Genomic DNA, 17,975 nt, shown 5'->3' with positions numbered 1-17,975 from the left:
AAGAAAGAAAAGGAAAGGAAGGGAAGGAAGAAAGGGAACGACCCCATGACCTTTGAAATCCTTAAATCCCCTCTGTGCTCCTCCCGATGGGACTGGAATTTTATTTCTGAATGTCTGAGGCTTAGAGAGAGAAAGTGACTTGCCCGAAGTTTCAGTTTGTCAATAGAGGAGCCAGAGATTGGATAAGCCAACCCAGGGAATGTAGTGGGAAACCTGATTCCATCTGGCCTGGCAAGTCTCATGAAGGGTGAACCCTTTCGTCTCACTAGGCCCTGGTCATCTCTGACATCTCTGACACCTCCTGGTGCCTGGAACAAGCTGTCCTGTGCCCTGGGTCCCTACTGCATCTTCTCTGGCATACGGCTTTAATCCTCTGGCCCGCCAGCCAGCAGGAGTGAGGAGCAGCTCCCCAGCCTGCAAAGGTCACCGCAGGCCAGAAGCCAGCTGGATGTTGGTGACATTTCCTCCAGGCACATGGGAATGTGTCTTTGCAGGTCTTCGTAATTGCACCCAGGAGCTGCCTGTGAGCCTCTCTCAGTCTCTGTGCACTAGGTCATCTTCTTGCCGCCTGATCTGAAGTCCAGAGTGGCTGGAGGCATGGAATAAAGACCCGCCTGGGCTGTCAGGCCCCCGGAGTTCTCTGTCAGGAAAAATGTATATTCTTTTCAGCAAAATAATTTCCAGAGGGCAAGAAAGAACACTGAAATGTAAATAGTGATATCGAAGTGGAGCAATGATAAATAGGTTTATTATTTCTCGAGGCTGTAACATTGCTTAATAATAACAACATTAACAATAATAATTCTCAGTGCACACATCCCTTTTCCAGACTTCCTGTTCTGGGAGAGAGGATGAGAGGTCTCAGGAAGGCTTTAACCTGTCAGCTGTGAAAGCCCAGAATTGTGGAAATTTCACATCAGAAAAGAGGACCTCAGAAGCCCTCCAGGCCAGTGTTTCTAAGTTGTGCGATTTCAAAGACCACTAACATTTCAGAAAACTCTGATGACAGAGTTGCCAACTTTTTATTTTACTGATGACATTCAAACAGTCAACTACCAGCCCTCGCCAGTGTAGTTAAGTAGGTTGAGCATCACCCAGTGCACCAAAATGTCGCCAGTTCGATCCCTGGTCAGGATGCGTGCAGGAGGCAACCAATGGAAGTTTCTCTCTCTCTGCCTCTCTCTCTAAAATCAATACAAACGTGTTGGTTTGTTTGTTTAAAAAAAAAAAACAGTCAACTACCAACCATTCATTTTCATTTCATAAAAGAGAGGACTTTTTACAAAAGCAACAACCAGCAACAAAAAAAAGTGTCACTTCTCAATAAGAATGAACCATAAATTGAAAGCATTCAGCTTTCATGAGAACTTGGAACTATCTGTCCTGGTCATTCTCCTGTGACAGTGATGTCTCTGTTGCAGACTGCTGTGGGTCTCCTCTTCGTAAGGTCTACAGCTGTGATCCAGTGGTTCACAGCTGTGGCTGCATATTGGAATCGGGGGAAGATATTTTATATTATTTTATTTTATTTTTATGGGGTAAGCTTTTAGAAATTATGATGAACCCATCCCTAGAGACTCTGGTTTACTTAATGTGGCTTCCACAGATTATTTCATTTTGCAACCAAAATTGAGAACCGTGTGTAAGCCATTCTCCTTCCCAATGCATGAAACCCTCACAATAGCATTTCAGCCAAGTCTTTGCACAGCTGATATCAACAGCCCCAAAATTCTGACTTAGGAGAAGGGATTCCCTGAAGGTCAGGATCAGATTGGGGAAGGGAACTGTGATTCATTAAATGCCCACCATTACCAGACTCAGTGCAAAGGTTTTTTTGTGTTGTTTTAATTTATTTTTTAATTTTATTTTATTTTGTTTTGTTTGTTTTTTTGTTTTGTTAATCCTCACCCGAGGATATTTTTCCATTGATTTATTTTTTATTTTATTTTTATTTTTTTAGGGAGAGTAGAAGAGAGAGGGAAAGACAGAGAGAAATATCGATGTGAGAGAAACACATCAATTGGTTTGCCTCTGACCAGGGTCAGGGCCCGAGGAGCCTGCAACCAAGGTACGTGCCCTTGATCAGGATCGAACCCGGGACCCTTTGGTCCGCAGGCCAACACTCTATCCACTGAGCCAAACCGACTAGGGCTTTTTTGTGTTTTTTAAGGTATTCTTTTTTTTTTTTTTTTTTTTAATTGATTTCAGAAAGGAAGGGAGCGGGAGAGAGAAATAGAAACATCAGTGATGAGAGAGAAATATCAAGTGGCTGCCTCCTGCATGCCCCACACTGGAGATTGCGCCCACAACCCAAGCATGTGCCCTGACCAGTAATCAAACCGTGACCTCCTGGTTCATAGGTCGATGCTCAATCACTGAGCCACGCCGGCTGGGCAAGGTATTCTTGTAATTAATTTATTTTAAATAATATTTCTTAGTTCACTTAAAAATACAATAAAGTGTAAAGAAAGAAATAAAAAATTAGCATATAATCTTACTTTCTGAGTTGAATTAGAAGGGGAAAAAAAGCACTGTGTAGTAGGCAGAATAATGCCCCCTTCTCACCTCCCACAACGATGTTCACATCATAATCCCTCAAACCTGTGATTATATCACCTTCCATTGGCCAAAAGACCTTCAGGTGGGTAGTAGTCTGGAATGTCCAGGTGGGCCCAATGTAATCAGGTGGGAGCCAGGGGTAGATGGGAAATCTCTGAACCTTCCTCTCCATTTTGCTGAGAATCCACAACTGCTCTAAAAACTAAAGTCTGTTTTTTGTTTGTTTGTTTGTTTGTTTTAATCCTCACCCGAGGATATCTTTTCCATTGATTTCTAGAGTGAGTTGAAGGGAAGGGGAGAGAGAAAGAGAAAAATCTATGTGCGAGACATATTGATTAGTTCCCTCCTACATGCACCCGTACCCCTACCGGGGCTGGGGAACCCGCAACTCTTCGGTCCAATGGCCGATCCTCTAACCACTGAGAAAAACCGTCCAGGACTAAAGACTGTTTTTTTTAAAGAAGTGGTGAGGGAGTCAGGAGAGGAGTTCAGAGTGATGCAATATAAGAAGGACTTAATTCGACATTGCTGGTTGAAGATGGAAGGGGTCATGAGCCAAGCACGCAGGCGGCCTCTACCCACTACACAGCCAAGCAAGCGGGTTTTCCCCTGGAGCCTCCAGAGGGAACGCAGCCCTGAAGGTACCTTGTTTTTTAGCCTGTGAGACCCATTTTGGACTTCCGGCCTCTGGATCTGTGAGATAGTAAGTTATATTGTTTAAGCCACTACAAAATAAATTAATTAAGTTTGTGGTAATTTGTTATAGCAGAATAGAAAACACACAGTAATCCGTCTGTGCCAGGTTTTCCTGTTCAATCCATGTAACACTCCTATGAAATTGGCGTTTTAGTCCTGTTTAGAGATGGGGAAGCTGAGACTCCGAGGAGCTTGCTGACAAAGCAGGAGTTTTAACCAGGGTCTCTCAAGCAAAGGGAGTCTGTGCCCCACTGTCACGCTGTCTCCCCTCCAGCTGAAGGCACCTGCCTGCCCGGCTGCGCTGTGTAGCAGGCCGCCCTGGGGCTCCATGGAGAGCTTCTCCTCAGTGGGGTTCCGCATTCCCTCGGGGTGGTGTGATGTTGGGGGTGAGGTGTAAAAAGAGGTGTTTAAGTCACCTAAGGAAGAGTGAGGGACATTTGAAGAGCAAGACAGGAGACCTAAAACATGAATTAAGCAGAATGGAAGCTGTGTTTCTAGGGCCCTCTGAGATTGGGGTAGAGAGCATGTCTTGCTGCCCAGAGGCACAGGAGGAGGTACAGAGTCCAAATCAAGGACCTCCCATTGGCTTTTGGCACAGGGAACCATGACTCAAGGGTCTTAGGTTAGCACCCAGTGCCTCTGAGAAGCAAGGGGAGAGGGATGTTCTGCATTGGGCTCTCCCTGGGCCTCTCCATCCTGCAGAGAATCAGCACTGGGCTCATTGTGACCATCTGTCTTTGCAGTCCTGCGGAACATCTTTGTCCTCGGCTGCATCCTTATTGTCTGCTCCCTGCTCTTCCCTGTCCTGTGGCACCTCTGGATTTACGCAGGAAGTGCCAACTCCAATTTCTTTTATGCCATCACACTGACCTTCAACGTTGGGCAGGTAAGAGTTAAGGGTGGCATGGAACAGGGATTCATTTTGTATTCTCAGACATTTGACCTAGGCTGTGGGTTCTGCAAACTAGGGGTTTGGATGTGAATGAGGGGACAGTTCCTCCCCTCAAGTAGCTCATTGTCTGGTAGAGAAGATTGGGACATGAGAGCAACGGGAAAACTGCATCTGCTAACATTTATTGGGCTTCATGCTGAGCCATTGCCTCGTTGAATTCTCACAGCAAGCCTGTGCCATAGTGTTGCCCCTATTTTGTAAATGGGAATCGAGCCCTGGCCGGTTTGGCTCAGTGGATAGATCGTCAGCCTGCAGACTGAAGGGTCCTGGGTTCAATTCTGGTCACGGGCACGTACCTCAGTTGCAGGCTCCTTCCCGGCCTGGGTCCTGGTCGGGGCGCGTGCAGAAGGCAACCAATCGATGTGTTTCGCTCACATTGATATTTCTCTCTGTCTTGCCCTCTCTCTTCCACTCTCTTTAAAAATCAGTGGAGAAGTATCCTTGGATGAAGATTTTAAAAAACAAACAAAAAACAACAAATGGGAATCAAGGCTCATGAAGGTTGCCTCTTGCCCAAGGTCACTGGAGGAGCCAAGAACAAAATGTAGGGAAGGCTTGGTTTCTGAGACCACCCTCTTTCTGTAACAGTGCCTGGGCTGCATGGCACCGAGTGAGTGCACCGTGTGAGGGTGGGGAGGGCAGGAGCAGGGGGAGGAGAGGCTCTGGGGACAGCAGGAGCAAAGACAGGGACCTGAGAAATGGTTGGGTCTAGCTACTGGGTGAGTCTGGAGTGCAAACTGCATGGCTGTGAGTAGCAGGAGAGGAGGCCATGGGGTCACTAAATGAGAAGTACCAGCGAGGAGCCCAGCCCTCCCTGACCCAGGGCAAGCCTCCCCCTTGTGCTGTAGAGCAATGGTTTTCAGCAGCAGAATCACTGTGGGGGAGCTTTTTAATCTGTATTAAATTATGTAATTATATCTGACTGTTACCATTACATGGCTTTGATTGTCAGTAAAATAAGCAGATTTTCTAATTCTACTTCCACAGATGTTGACTCAGTAGATGTGGAAAACGGTCAGAAATTTGATGTTTTCACAAGCTCTTCCAGAGATTCTGTTTCAGGTGGATGAGCAAACACCTCCAAAGGTCCCTGTCCGTTGTGCTGCATCCTCTCGGGACGGCTCTGTCCTCATCGTGGAGGTCCTGTGGGATCCGTTGTACCGTTTACCATTTCATTTGCCATTGGCACAGCCAGGCGTTTCCTGTGCATAATGGGCTGGGAGGGAAGCAGGGCTAGCTGGGAGCCTATGATGGCACTGAGTAACCCCACGGGGAGGCTTGCCTCCAAGGTTAGCTGCTGGGAAAAAAGGGGGGAGTTCGGGCTTTTGCAGTGAGTGATGGGTCTGGTATTTCCTGCGTGGACATTTCTGGGCAATTAATGTCCAGCCCAGCTATTTATCTTGATTTGTGAACAACAGGAAGAGTGATGAAGGGCCTGTGGCCTGGGTGGGAGCAGGCCTGTCACACAGCAGTTATTGATGGTGGGTGCTCAGCAGGATTCGACTTCGTGTCTCGGAGGAATCTGGAGGGCTGCTCTGGCTCTTCGGTCTTTCTAAAATCCCTTCCTTTTCTTTTGAAAGTGATGACTGGCATGTGAGGGCATTGGGCCTGCCCGGGGACGCTGGGAGCTTGGGGAGCGCCACTGAAATAGTCCCCGGCTTGTTGTCCAGTCATGAGTGCCAGGTGTGGGCCAGGGGTGGGATTGCAGTGATGAAGAAGCATCTGTGGAACCTGCCAGACAACAGCTTTCTGTGTGCTGCCTTTGGCACCTTAATGAAGCAAGGGTCGCTGTAAATGGCATGGAGATCTCAGCAAGTGGTCAAGTGCCATTAAAGGCAAGAGGAACTGAATTGTTGGGACAGGAGGATGGGACTGGGGGTAGGAAGCAAAGGCTGGGTAGATGGAGTGTTTTAATGACTCAGCTATAGTGAAAAACCAGGCTGAATTTTTGGCATTGCCTTTTACCTTTTAAAAAAAAACTTAAGCTGAAACCGGTTTGGCTCAGTGGATAGAGCGTCGGCCTGCGGACTCAAGGGTCCCAGGTTCGATTCCGGTCAAGGGCATGTACCTTGGTTGCAGGCACATCCCCAGTAGGGGGTGTGCAAGAGGCAGCTGATCGATGTTTCTCATCGATGTTTCCAACTCTCTATCCCTCTCTCTTCCTCTCTGTAAAAAATCAATAAAATATATATTTTTTAAAAACTTAAAAAATTTTTTTTCAATATATTTTTATTGATTTCAGAGAGGAAGTGAGAAGGAGAGAGAGAGAGAAACATCAATGATGAGAGAGAATCATTGATCAGCTACCTCCTGCACGCCCCTCACTAGAGATCGAGCCCGCAACCCGGGCATGTGCCCTTGACTAGAATTGAAACTGGGACCCTTCAGTCCACAGGCCAATGCTCTATCCACTGAGCCAAACCAGCTAGGGCTAAAATGTGTTTTTAATCATACAAGTAATACATGAATTCATTATTGCTAGGGAAAAGAAGTCAACATAGAAACATATGGAATGAAAATTGGAGATCCGCCTGGGCCCTGTCCCTTGCCCCGTGCAGCTGTGATCACTGGGGTCAGTCTGGGGTCAGTCTGGACGTCTGCAGACGTCCCCTGTGCATACATACACACACACACACACACACAAGAGCTTTTTTGTTTATATAAAGAAATCACATCCTGCACTGCTGATTTTCACTTAGTGATCTGATCTCGTGATAATTTTTTAATGGTTAGGATGTACCATGATGTATCCTGATGGACATCGAGGTTGCTTCTGATTGTTTTGCTATAAATGGAAGAGTATTGTTTTGCGTATCCCTTCGCGTACTCTTGTATAGGCATGCCAGTATTTTCTTAGGATAGATTCCAGGGGGTGGAATTTGCTGAAGCAGAGGGCATATACATTGTACATTTGGCCAGATATTGCCAGTTTGCCCTTCAGACAGGTCAGACCAACCTCCGGGCTTCCCAACAGTGGTCCAAGGGACCGTAAGCTGTGGTTTGTTCAAGCACAGCCAGCACAATGTGTCATCGGCCCCTAGGATCTGGGCTCTGTGGCTCTGAGCCAGAGACAACTCTGTGGGGTCAGATGCTTCCGGGACTGCTGGCGTGGGGCTTTGTGGCTGCCACCACCAGCTCACTAAAGGGGCTTGTCAGATGGGGGCCCTTATTCACCAAGGCAGCCACTCAAGTCATATTGCTGCCTGGGAGCACTGGCTGAGGTAGAAGAGCAGCCCTTGTCATGAGGGTTATTCTTACCCCTGCCCTCGCACCTGTTGGTAGTCACAGGGTTTAAATCTGAGACATTCGGAATTTTAGTATGAGTTAAATGTCACCTCCTCAAAGAGGCCTTTCATGAGGTTCCCCTGCCCCGCTGTCTCTTTCTTAGCCCCCTTCATAGCACTTACCCAGTCTATAACTAGATTATTTATTCTTCTCTCTCTGCCTGTGAGCTTCATAAAGGCAGAGATTGGCCTGACCTACCCACTGCAGGGTCCCCAGCTACCAGTGCTTGGTACAGAGCATTGTTTAGCAAATATTTGTTGAATGAATGAATGAACCAAAGATAGCCAGGGGGAACATCATGTGATTAATGGCCAAATGTGCAGAGTAAGCACTGGAGGAATCTAGAGGGAGCAGATACCTTTCCTGTTGTGAGCGGTCAAGGGAGGCCACAGGGAATGAGGAGTAGGAACTGGACCTTACAGACTCCGAGAGTGAGAGGGGAGGGGAGGTCACCTAGGAGGTGGGTAGGAGGGAGCCAAGTCACCCCCAGTGGCTAAGGTCAGTGGGTGGCTGCTCTGCCTACAACCCTTCTCCAGCTTCTGCCTGGGGCTTCACTGGTCTCTGGCAATGTCCTCCACAGCACCAGGCTCCTCTGCTTCAGTCTGACCTGTAGTCAGTGTTGCCATTGAAAAGTATGACATTCAGGGACGTGTCCCAGTCCCACAGCTAGCTCTTCTCAGCTCTCCCAGCTGGGACGGTGCCAGAGTCACTGGTCCTCCTCCTCCTCTCCCTGGGCAAGACAGACCAGAGCTATCCTGAGAACTGGATGAGTGGGGATTTTCAGCAGGCGACCAGAGCCAGGCCGTCATTGCTGAATCAGGAGCTGAATATAGGGAACATCTTGGCCTGTGGATTTTAAGCCCTGGTCTGTTAGAGTTGGTCAGTGCCATACCCTGTAATAGAACAAGTTATTGGTAGATTATTAGTTTCACCAGCAGGTAAACCACTAGTGACCACGGCCCACATCCTTCCCCCTGGGGCCACTAAGTGTTTTTCAGCATGTGGCACGGATCATTAGCTAATTGTGCCTCAGAGTCAGTGACCAGGAAATGACAACACCCGTCTATAGAGGGGTGTGTGTGTGTGTGTGTGTGTGTGTGTGTGTGTGTGTGTATGTGTGTGTTTGTATGTATGTGTGAGTGTGTGTGTGTGTGTGTGTGTGTGCACTGAGATAGATTGGATGATTGAGGTCCCCCTCCACTTCCTTACTGTGTGACCTTCAGCAAATGATTGAATTTCTCTGGGTGGCAGTTTTCTCCCACCTCTCAGGGTGTTGAAAGAATTGGACATGTAATGTGTGGTCCTGTTGCCATTATTCATATGTCGACATGGAAAATAGCACAAACTTCCTTTTCAAATACCCAGAGCAATTTCCTAGGAAACCATTCAGACCCAGAAGCTGAGGGAAACAGAACAGTCCCCCCTCCTCTTTGTTTCTGACCCTGTTCTTCTGCAGGTCAGGACCTGCAAAAGACGGGTCATCAAGGATGACATATAAACAAAAAGGAATGCATTTTAATTTAGCTTTTGTTTCTTTTTTTTAAGGTGACTTTGAGAGTACATTTATTAAGGCAGGAGACAGTGAGACAAGGAAGGGCTTAGCATAGAAGAAGCAATAGGAGAGCCTAGGTGGGAAGTCAGAGGAAAGGGGGCTTTAGGGACAGGTTCAGGGGGTTAGCCCTGGATGAGCTGCTGCTGCCCATTGCTCCCCTGTTTGCAAGCCTCATAGGGTCCCCCAGAGTTTAGGAGATGCATGCCAGGGGGCGGGGCCGGGGGAGTGAGGGAAGAAGGGGGAAGGAAATAGCATGGTTGTGTTCCCCAGAGGGGGTATGCACCAAATTTAGCTTTTTAAAAAGAGTAAAATAAGATGTCCCACTCACCCCGATTCAACTTAAAATCAGGAAACAGGAGTCTTTCCCCCAAATTATAATAGGGGTTCATGTTTAAAGAGAGCTTGCTAGAGGCCAGGCTCCTACGATCTCTCATTTTCTGGATCAGGTGCTTTTGTGGCCTGGACCTTTCCCTGTGCACATGGAGAAAGAGGTGTGTGTGTGTTATTGATGGCATCACAATGGAAGTATGACTTTTTGTCCTTTTAATAAAACGCCTTGGTGACCTGTGTTCGTACATGAGAGAGGAAGCTCCTTTTTGAGTCCCAAGTATGTGGACTCATCACATCTGACGTAACTACTCCCCTACTGACAGCCCTGTAAGTTGTTTTATTTGATTTTATTAGGATAAGGAATTCACTTAATTCACCTTTGAGGGAGGCACTGTTCTTATTCCCTGACACAAATGAAGAAGCTGAGGCTTGGAAGTCACAAAACTCCAAAGAGGTGCACTTATTCATGCCCTTGTTCATCGCGTCCTCCCTGTAGACTGCAGATTCCACTGGGGCAGCCCCCTGGTCTCTCTCCTTCACCACAGTACCCCCGCACCAAGAATATTCAGTGACTGTTTATTGATGAATGAATGGAGTGAGCAGGGATTAGAAACCACATTTTATGACCAGTGATCTCTCAATCTTGTACATCCTAACCTTCCAGTTCCAGTCGGATTTGGTCCAAGCTGGGCCTGTGGCCAGTTCTGCTGGATTCTTAGGGGGTCAGAGCCAGAGCTCCCTTCCCCTCCTGCCTCTGTGGCAGGCCCGGAGAGCCCCACTCCTGCTGTCACACCCTGCCCATCCCTTCCAGCAGGGTCTGGAACATGCTCGGAGCTGCTGCCGCCTCCCATGGGAGGCCGCCCTGGCGCTGCTCGGGCTACAGACCCTGTAGGTCCTGGGCTGGCCCTGTTTTCTGTCTCCAGGAAGCCCTGGAATCTGGGCACCAACCCACTGGCACGTTGGGCCCTGCTCAGCACTCGCGTATTCACTTCAGGACAAATGAGACCCCAGCCCTGTCTCCTGGAACTGCCTCTCAGTTGGCCTGGTGTCATTGTGGGGAGTGGCAGTGTGAGGGGACATGTGGGAAGATCCGCAGTGTTGGGTGGTGTGTAGCCCCCACTGTGACCAGATGGCGGCCCATTCCAGGCTTATTCCTGTGGGGTGTGGTGGAGGGTACCTGTGGCCCAGGCTGAGCCCTTGTCCAGCTGGCTGTGCATATTTACTTTGATTTCCTCCTCCAGTGGCATTTACCAAGGTCTTCATTCCTTTGTCCCTCTCATCATCAGACCTTAGGTCAGTGCTCAGCATCCCAAGCTTGTCTCTCACAAGCTTTCATATCCTCCCCCCACAGCCAGAATGACAGGAAAAGCCTGGGTTAAATGAATGGGGGCACAGCCAGCCAGAAGGCCTGGGCTTAGGAACCCCTAATTCTAGTAATTGCCAGCCCATCTGGCTCGCTGGCCTTAGACAAGTCACAGAGCTCCGTGGGCCTGATTACTTATTTGCGAGTATGAATTAGGTGCCTGCTGTACACCAGACACTCTACTAGGGGTGAACGAGACATAGCTCTGCTTCTAAGGAGCCCACCGTCTGTGGGAGAGAAAGAAAAGGAAACAGGCAGGACTGGGGTAGCCGGGTAGTGCTATGAACAAGACAGACAGCTCAGAGCTGGGCAGTTAGGAAGCTCTGGAGGGAGGCCCCTCTAAGTGGAGTCCTGAGACGGGATGTGTGTGGGGCCGGGGGGGAGAAGGGAGCTCTGTAGGCCTGGTGAGTGCCACCTGATAGGAACGAGGCCATTTCAGGTCAGCAGTGTCAGAGCCATGTGGCCTCCTGGGCCTCACTGTGCTGAGGACCAGGCTGAGCTTCTGGTTTTAAGCTGAGGACAACTGTGATAAGATTCACGCTCTGAAAACCTCACTCTGCCAGGAAGGGAAGGGAGGTGAGGGCTGTAAGCTGGAACCTGAGCCCAGGGAGGAGGCTGTTTCAACCTGGGGAGAGGGGGTGGTTGCCTGAGTTTCTCCAGCCTAGAGGGTGGTGGTGAGGGGTTGGTGGGGAAAGCTTTATTCAGTTGGAAAGTGCCACGTAGAAAATGATTGCCACAGGAATCAGTTTTCTGTCTCTCTAGATCTTGCTTCCACCTTTTCCGTGTTGTTCACATCTTATGTTACCATGACACATTTGTCAAAACCAAGAAACTGACCCTGGTCCATTATGACTAAGTAAACTCCAGACTTGATGTAGAGTTCCCAGTCTTCCCTGTCCCGGCTCCTAGGGTCCAAAGGCACCACATTACACTTAGCTGTCAAGTCTCCCTGTGTCCTCTGCTCGCTTTCCTCAGTTCTCATGACCTGGACAGTCTGAGGAGCATTGGCCAGGGAGCCTGTCGGGTGTCCCCACCTCCAGTTTGGCTGATGCTTTCCTCATCATGGGACCAGGTGTGGGGTTTCTGGAACACTCAGGCAGTAGTACATGTAGCCACACGATTTCATGCTGTTACCCTTCATCGTCTGGTTACCACTGTTTCCAGTCTCCTCTAGGGGAAGTTGCCGTTTTCCCTGCCCCTGCTCTGTTCTTTGGGAGTGAGTCACCAAGCCTAGCCCACCCTCAGGGGCAGGGAGTGATAGTGGGCAAGAATTAAGCTCTACTTCCTGGAAGGGGGATTATCTACATATTTTATTTATTTAGGCTAAAGAAGAATTTTTATTTAATGGACAAAAAACTCCATAGTGCACACTTAGCTCAGCTTAGTGGCCGGTTCCTTGGCCTTGGCCTTTTCCAGCTTGGCAGTACGAGCCACCGACTTTGGACCCAGGACATTGCCTCCCCAGTGGCAGCGATCTCACCATACCTGTCCTTGTAATTGGTCTGGATGGCCTCCACCAGCTTAGCCAGAGCTGCCTTGTCTTCCGAGTTTACCTGCGTGAAGGCAACAGTGGTGCAGGTCTTCCTGTGGACGAGACGCCCAGCCTGGCCTTCCCCTTGCTCAGGCAGTAGGGAACCCCGTCTGCCAGCACAGGGAGGGCAGGAAGACCACCAGCTGGATGGGATCCACATTGTGTGTAGTCACCACCAGCCGAGTCTTCTTGTTCTCTCACTGCAGGGTGGTGACAGTGTTAACCCCTGCTCAGAGGACAGGTGGCCTCTTGGTGGGGACACCCCTTTTTGCCGGCGGCATTTTTCTCAGCCTGAGCCAACAACCTCTTCTTCTCTTGCTTTGTCTCTGGTCTGTACTTGTGGGCCAGCTTCAGCAGTTGAATAGCAGTTTGGCGGTCCAGGGCCTGGGTGAGCTGGTTAATGGCAGGAGGCACTTTCAGATGCTCATAGAGAATAGCCCTTTGCTGCTGCAGCCAAATGTAGGTAGTGGGGCCATTTGACAAAGCAGGTGAGATCCCTTTTGGGCTTGATGTCCTGTCCAATGCCAAAATTCTTGGGCCTTTTCTCAAATAGGGGACTGACCACCTTCTTGGCCTTCTGCTTCTTCATGACCACAGGAGCCAGTGCCACCTTCTTCCCCTTAGGCATCTTGGGTGGCGAGAGGAACGAGTTCATATATTACTAGAGGCCTGGTGCACAAAATTTGTGCACAGAGGAGGGTTGTCCCTCAGCCCAGCCTGTACCCTCTCCAATATGGGACCCCTTGAGGGATGTCCGACTGCCCGTTTAGGCCCGATCCCGGACATCCCTCTCACAATCCAGGACTGCTGGCTCCCAACTGCTTGCCTGCCTGCCTTCCTGATTGCCCCTAACCACTTCTGCCTGCCAGCCTGATCACCCCCTAACCACTCTGCTGCCAGCCTGTTTGCCCCCAACTTCCCTCCTCTGCCGGCCTGGTCACCCCTAACTGCCCTCTCCTGCAGGGTTGATCACCTCCAACTGCCCTCCCTTGCAGGCCTGGTCCTTCTCAACTGCCCTCCCTTGCAGGCTGGGTGCCTCCCAACTGCCCTCTCCTGCTGGCCATCTTGTGGTGGCCATCTTGTGTCCACATGGGGGCAGGATCTTTGACCACATGGGGCAGCTATATTGTGTGTTGCAGTGATGATCAATCTGCATATTACTCTTTTATTAGATAGGATAGAGGCCTGGTACAGGGGTGGGGGCCAGCTGGTTTGCCCTGAAGGGTGTCCCAGATCAGGTGGGGGTTCCCTTGGGGCGTGGGGCGGCCTGAGCGAGGGGCCTGTGGTGGTTTGCAGGCCGGCCACGCCCCCTGGCAACCCAAACGGAGGCCCTGATATCTGGAATTTATTTTCCTTCTACAATTGAAACTTTATAGCCTGGAGCGGAGCCAAGCCTGGGGCTCCCTCCACGGCCGGCAGCCATTTCTGTTGGGGTTATAATTGAAACTTTGTTGCCTTAAGCGGGTGGGCCTGGCCAGGGTGTGTGGAAAGCTTTGCTTCCCCTGTTGCCGGCAGCAACCCTGGCCTGCTCTCTCAAGCTCCATCCTGCCGCCATTTGTTTGAATTTGTTTACCTTCTATAATTGAAACTTTGTAGCTTGAGTGGAGGCTTAGGCCTGGCAAGGGCAGGCAGAAAGCTTGGCTTCCTCTGTTACCTAGGAAACCTTGCTCTCTGTGGCTGTAGCCATCTTGGTTTGGGTTAATTTGCATACTCGCTCTGATTGGATAGTGGGTGTGGCTTGTGGTGTGTCGGAGGTATGATCAATTTGCATATTTGTCTATTATTAGGTAGGATTATTACTAGAGGCCCGGTGCGCGAATTTGTGCACAGGTGGGGTCCCTTGGGGTTTGCCTGTGGGGATCGGGCCAAAACCCACAGTCCAATGCAGCCTGCCGCTCCTGCCTGCCACTCCCACTCATCCCGGCCCTGCTGCGCCTGCCTTGGGCTCGCACCCAGTCAGTCCCGATTGGGAGAGGCTCGCGCTGCAGCGGCACTTGCTAGCCCTGAGCCCTGCATCTAGTGCCCGTCCCGAGTGGGGGGTGCCGGGACACAGTGCGGTGGGATGCCCTTGCTGGCCCAGGATCTGATTCTGTCCCACTGACCTTCATGCTGGTTGTGAGGAGCCACCTGGCAGCCGCTTTTATATCCTTTCTTCCTTGCCGAGCCTCTAGGGAGGGGAAGTGGCCACAGTGCCCGAGGCCGGCTTCCAGGAGGCTGGCAGCGCTGTCAGGACCAATCATGCCAGCCAGGCCAGTCCATGGGTGCCTGGCCCGTTCTCCCAAGATTGGACCTGCAGGACCACTGAGAGAGTGAGTGGCTGCCGCTGGGCCGGTGGGCCACCAGGACGGGTCAGTCAGCTGAGGGGCGCTCCCACTGTGGGAGCACACTGAGGACCAGGGGGCAGCTCCTGCATTGCACGTCTGCCCCCTAGTGGTCAGTGTGCATCATAGCGACCAGTCATTCGGTCATTCTGTCACTTAGGCTTTTATATATAATTTTTTCATATATTTTTATTGATTTCAGAGGAAAAGGGAGAGAGAGATAGAAACATCAATGATGAGAGAGAATCATTGATCGGCTGCCTCCTGCATGCCCCATACTGGGACCAAGCCTGCCACTCAAGCATGTGCCCTTGACCAGAATCGAACCCGGGACCCTTCAGTCTGCACGTTAATGCTCTATCCACTGAGCCAAACCAGCTAGGGCTTATTTTTAATTCTGCAAGGATATCAAGAGGAATTTCCCACCATTTGTGTATTATTCAGTTATGTATTGGATGATTGTTATTTTTATCAACATAATACATGCATCTAATTTACAAAGTTAAGGGTTTTAAGGAAAAATAATAACTTCCTAAAGTCTTACAGCTATTTATTTGTTCAGGAACTTCTGGATAACATGCTTACTCTGTTTGTATTTCTTGGTTCTTTTCTCTTTTACATTTGATTGAACTATATGAAATTGACAATATTCAACTGTTTCTGAGCTGCAAAATGGCAATTTCATATGATTCAACCTAATAGTATTTTGACTTCCTATTACTTGTCTAGCTGATTATGTGACATTGGAGTTGGCTCATTTCTTTTGTGAACTGTGACTTTGCACTTGCCCCTCATCTGACCTGGCTTGGGGATCAGACCCCACCAGCTCAACCACAGCTACAGGCTTCCCCAGACCAGGAACCTTGTGCCTGTGTAAGACACGGGCTGTAGGATGTGAGGTCAGTGTTTGCTGTGACACCTACCCCCATAGGGCAGCTGTGGTGCAAGGCCTTGAGGGCTTCCTGGACTTTGTCTGCTCTACTGATACCCACAGTGCCTGAGTTCTGTGCCCTCTGGCATACTGGTGCATGGCCCCGCAGGTCATGGCCATGAGTCCAGCTCTCCCTGTATAGTTTTAGACCAACTATTGAACCCCTTGTGCCATAATTTTCATCATCCTTCCAGACAGGCTCCAGTGGTGTCCTTATCCTAAAGCCATCGCTGGTATTGGCCCTGAGCTCCTCCTCCAGGTTACTCTGTGCTCTCCTTCCTGTCCACAGTGTGAGAGAGGCTGCCCAGGATTGGGGTCTCAGGGTCAGGGGCCGAGATCCCAGGCTCAGCTCAACCTCTGATCTGCTCCAAGACCCTAGCCGGGTGCTCCCCCTGCTCTGGGCTTCTGTCCCCATCTGTGCCAAGAGGTGGTTGGTGCTGATAGTCTGAGAGGCCTCTGAGTGCCTGAGAGCTGGTGGTGTCTGCACTGGAGAGCCCCTCTCCTCATTCTTCCATGGGGCTGGCCCTGCTCCTCCTGCTCCAGGCACTGGAGGTCTTGGGAGCTTGGGCCAAATGGATTGTAAGACTGTAGGTCCAGCATGTGGGGACCTTGGCAAATCCCAGTTCTGCTCTGGGCCTCTGAGAGGGATGGCGGGCTGCACGTCTAGGGCTCTTTTGATTCTGTGGTTCATACAGGAAAGACAGAGCTGGGTGCACAGACCAGTGCAGGGAGGGAGGAGCATTCGTCAGACGTCACAGAAACGAATGTAAAACTGCAATTTGGATGAGTTTATGCTGCCAAATAGAGGTTAATGGGGCCAAGACTCAGTCTGGGGCATATGGGTGGGCTTCTCTGAGGAAGATCTTCCTGAAGTCTGAAGTGGGGCAAGCAGGGGTTGACTAGATGAAAGTGGAGAGAGCATTCCAGGCAGAGGAAACAGCCAGGATCCTGCAGTGGGAGGGGAGAGGCCAGTGTGGCTGGAGCCGAGTGAGGTGGAACGGGAGAGCGTGAGGCATGTACACAGCAGGGACCAGGTGCAAGGCCTCAGAGCCCCAGGCAGCGTGATCTTCACCCTACTAGCTCGCCATAGGAAGCCTTTAGAGGGTCTCAACATGAGCAGATTTGTTTTGAAAAGCAACCTCTGGCTGCTAGGGAAAATGGACTGAGGAAAGGGGAGGTTTGAGATTAGGAAGCCCAGAGACGGGACTGCTATTGATGGCAGTGGCTTTGTCCAGGGTGGTAACTGTTAAGATGGGTAGGAATAGGTAGATTTGAGAGCTTAGGACAGTGATGGCGAACCTATGACACGCGTGTCAGCACTGACACGTGTAGCCATTTTTGATGACAGGCGGCCGCTGAGGTGGCCGCATGCCAAGGATGAAACATTTGCGAAATGATGTTTTTTCCTCAAAGTGACAGACTACCCGAGTTATGCTCAGTTTTTTGGTGAAGTTTGACACACCAAGCTCAAAAGGTTGCCCATCACTGGCTTAGGAGGTAGAACTGACAGTACTTAGTGGCTGTGTATATTGGAGAAGTATCAGGTGATCCTGTGGCCGGAGCACCTGGAAGATGTGAGGCCTGGGTTCCCAGTGGGAGAAACTGGTTTGACAGGGAGCTTGGCTAGGGTGCATCCAAGAGGCCTGTGGGTACCCACGAGGTGCGGTCTGGCTGCAGAAGTACCAGTCTGGAGTTCAGAAGCCAGGGCTTGAGGAGGAGCTGTAGACAATGGTGGAGGGCGGGAGGGCTATACGGGCACTTCTAAGGTGCCAGTGAGACCTTGCAGGGTCAAGTGTAGATCCTGAGGTGGTAGGGTCTCCCCAACACCTACCTGCCTAGCTCCTCAGGGGCCCAAGGTTTAGGGGGAGGTACCTCGAAGCTTCTCACACTCTCTTCTCCCCCACAGATCCTGCTGATTTCTGATTACTTCTATGCCTTCCTGCGGCGAGAGTACTACCTCACTCACGGTCTCTACTTGACGGCCAAGGACGGCACAGAGGCCATGCTTGTGCTCAAGTAGGCCTGGCTGGGCACAGGGCTGCACGGACTTCAGGGGGTGGACAGGCCAAAAGCTGGGCCAAGCCCTCTAGCCAGAATTGCCAGCAGGCAAGTCCTCAGGCAGATGAGGTTCAAGTCCAGGGTCACAATCTTGGCACCAGAGGAGAGCCAAGGCTGGCAGCAAGGCCTGTGGGGCTTTGCCAGGCGCACCTCCACTTGGACCCACAGTTCTTGGCTCTGCGCACAAAGGAGCCCCCTCCCAGACACGGAAGGGGAGGAAGCAGGGGAGCAGGGTTTGTTAGGTTGTTGACTTAATAAATTTTTTTTGGTATGAAGTCTACCCTGGGCCCACACTGCACTCCTGGAAGGTGTGGGCCCCTACTACTACCATGGTATACTACACAGGGGTGTGGGTTTCCAGAATGAACCCCAAGTCCACAGAACAAGTTGTGCACTG

The 17,975-nt window shown here is 50.4% G+C and overlaps 1 protein-coding gene and 1 pseudogene across 2 annotated transcripts in view; one reads left to right on the top strand and one right to left on the bottom strand.

Annotated features, from left to right (window-relative positions):
* PIGU (phosphatidylinositol glycan anchor biosynthesis class U) overlaps positions 1-17,858 on the top strand; it is an 84,726-nt gene extending 66,868 nt beyond the window's left edge. Inside the window, exons 11-12 of the mRNA XM_079783624.1 lie at positions 3,999-4,141; positions 17,427-17,858. Of these exons, the coding sequence (XP_079639750.1) occupies positions 3,999-4,141; positions 17,427-17,540 (257 nt within the window). The 3' untranslated portion in view covers positions 17,541-17,858. The remainder of the gene's footprint in view (positions 1-3,998; positions 4,142-17,426) is intronic.
* On the bottom strand, positions 9,282-13,383 carry LOC307106804 (large ribosomal subunit protein eL8-like; annotated as a pseudogene). The gene has a single exon. The product of its transcript is annotated as a large ribosomal subunit protein eL8-like (transcript).
* Positions 17,859-17,975: the final 117 nt, after the last annotated feature.

This window comes from Cnephaeus nilssonii (assembly GCF_951640355.1).
Source record: "Cnephaeus nilssonii genome assembly, chromosome: 11".
NCBI classification, from domain to species: domain Eukaryota; kingdom Metazoa; phylum Chordata; class Mammalia; order Chiroptera; family Vespertilionidae; genus Cnephaeus; species Cnephaeus nilssonii.
The sequence above is the reverse complement of the archived record's forward strand: the minus strand, read 5'-3'. Positions and strand labels throughout refer to the sequence as shown.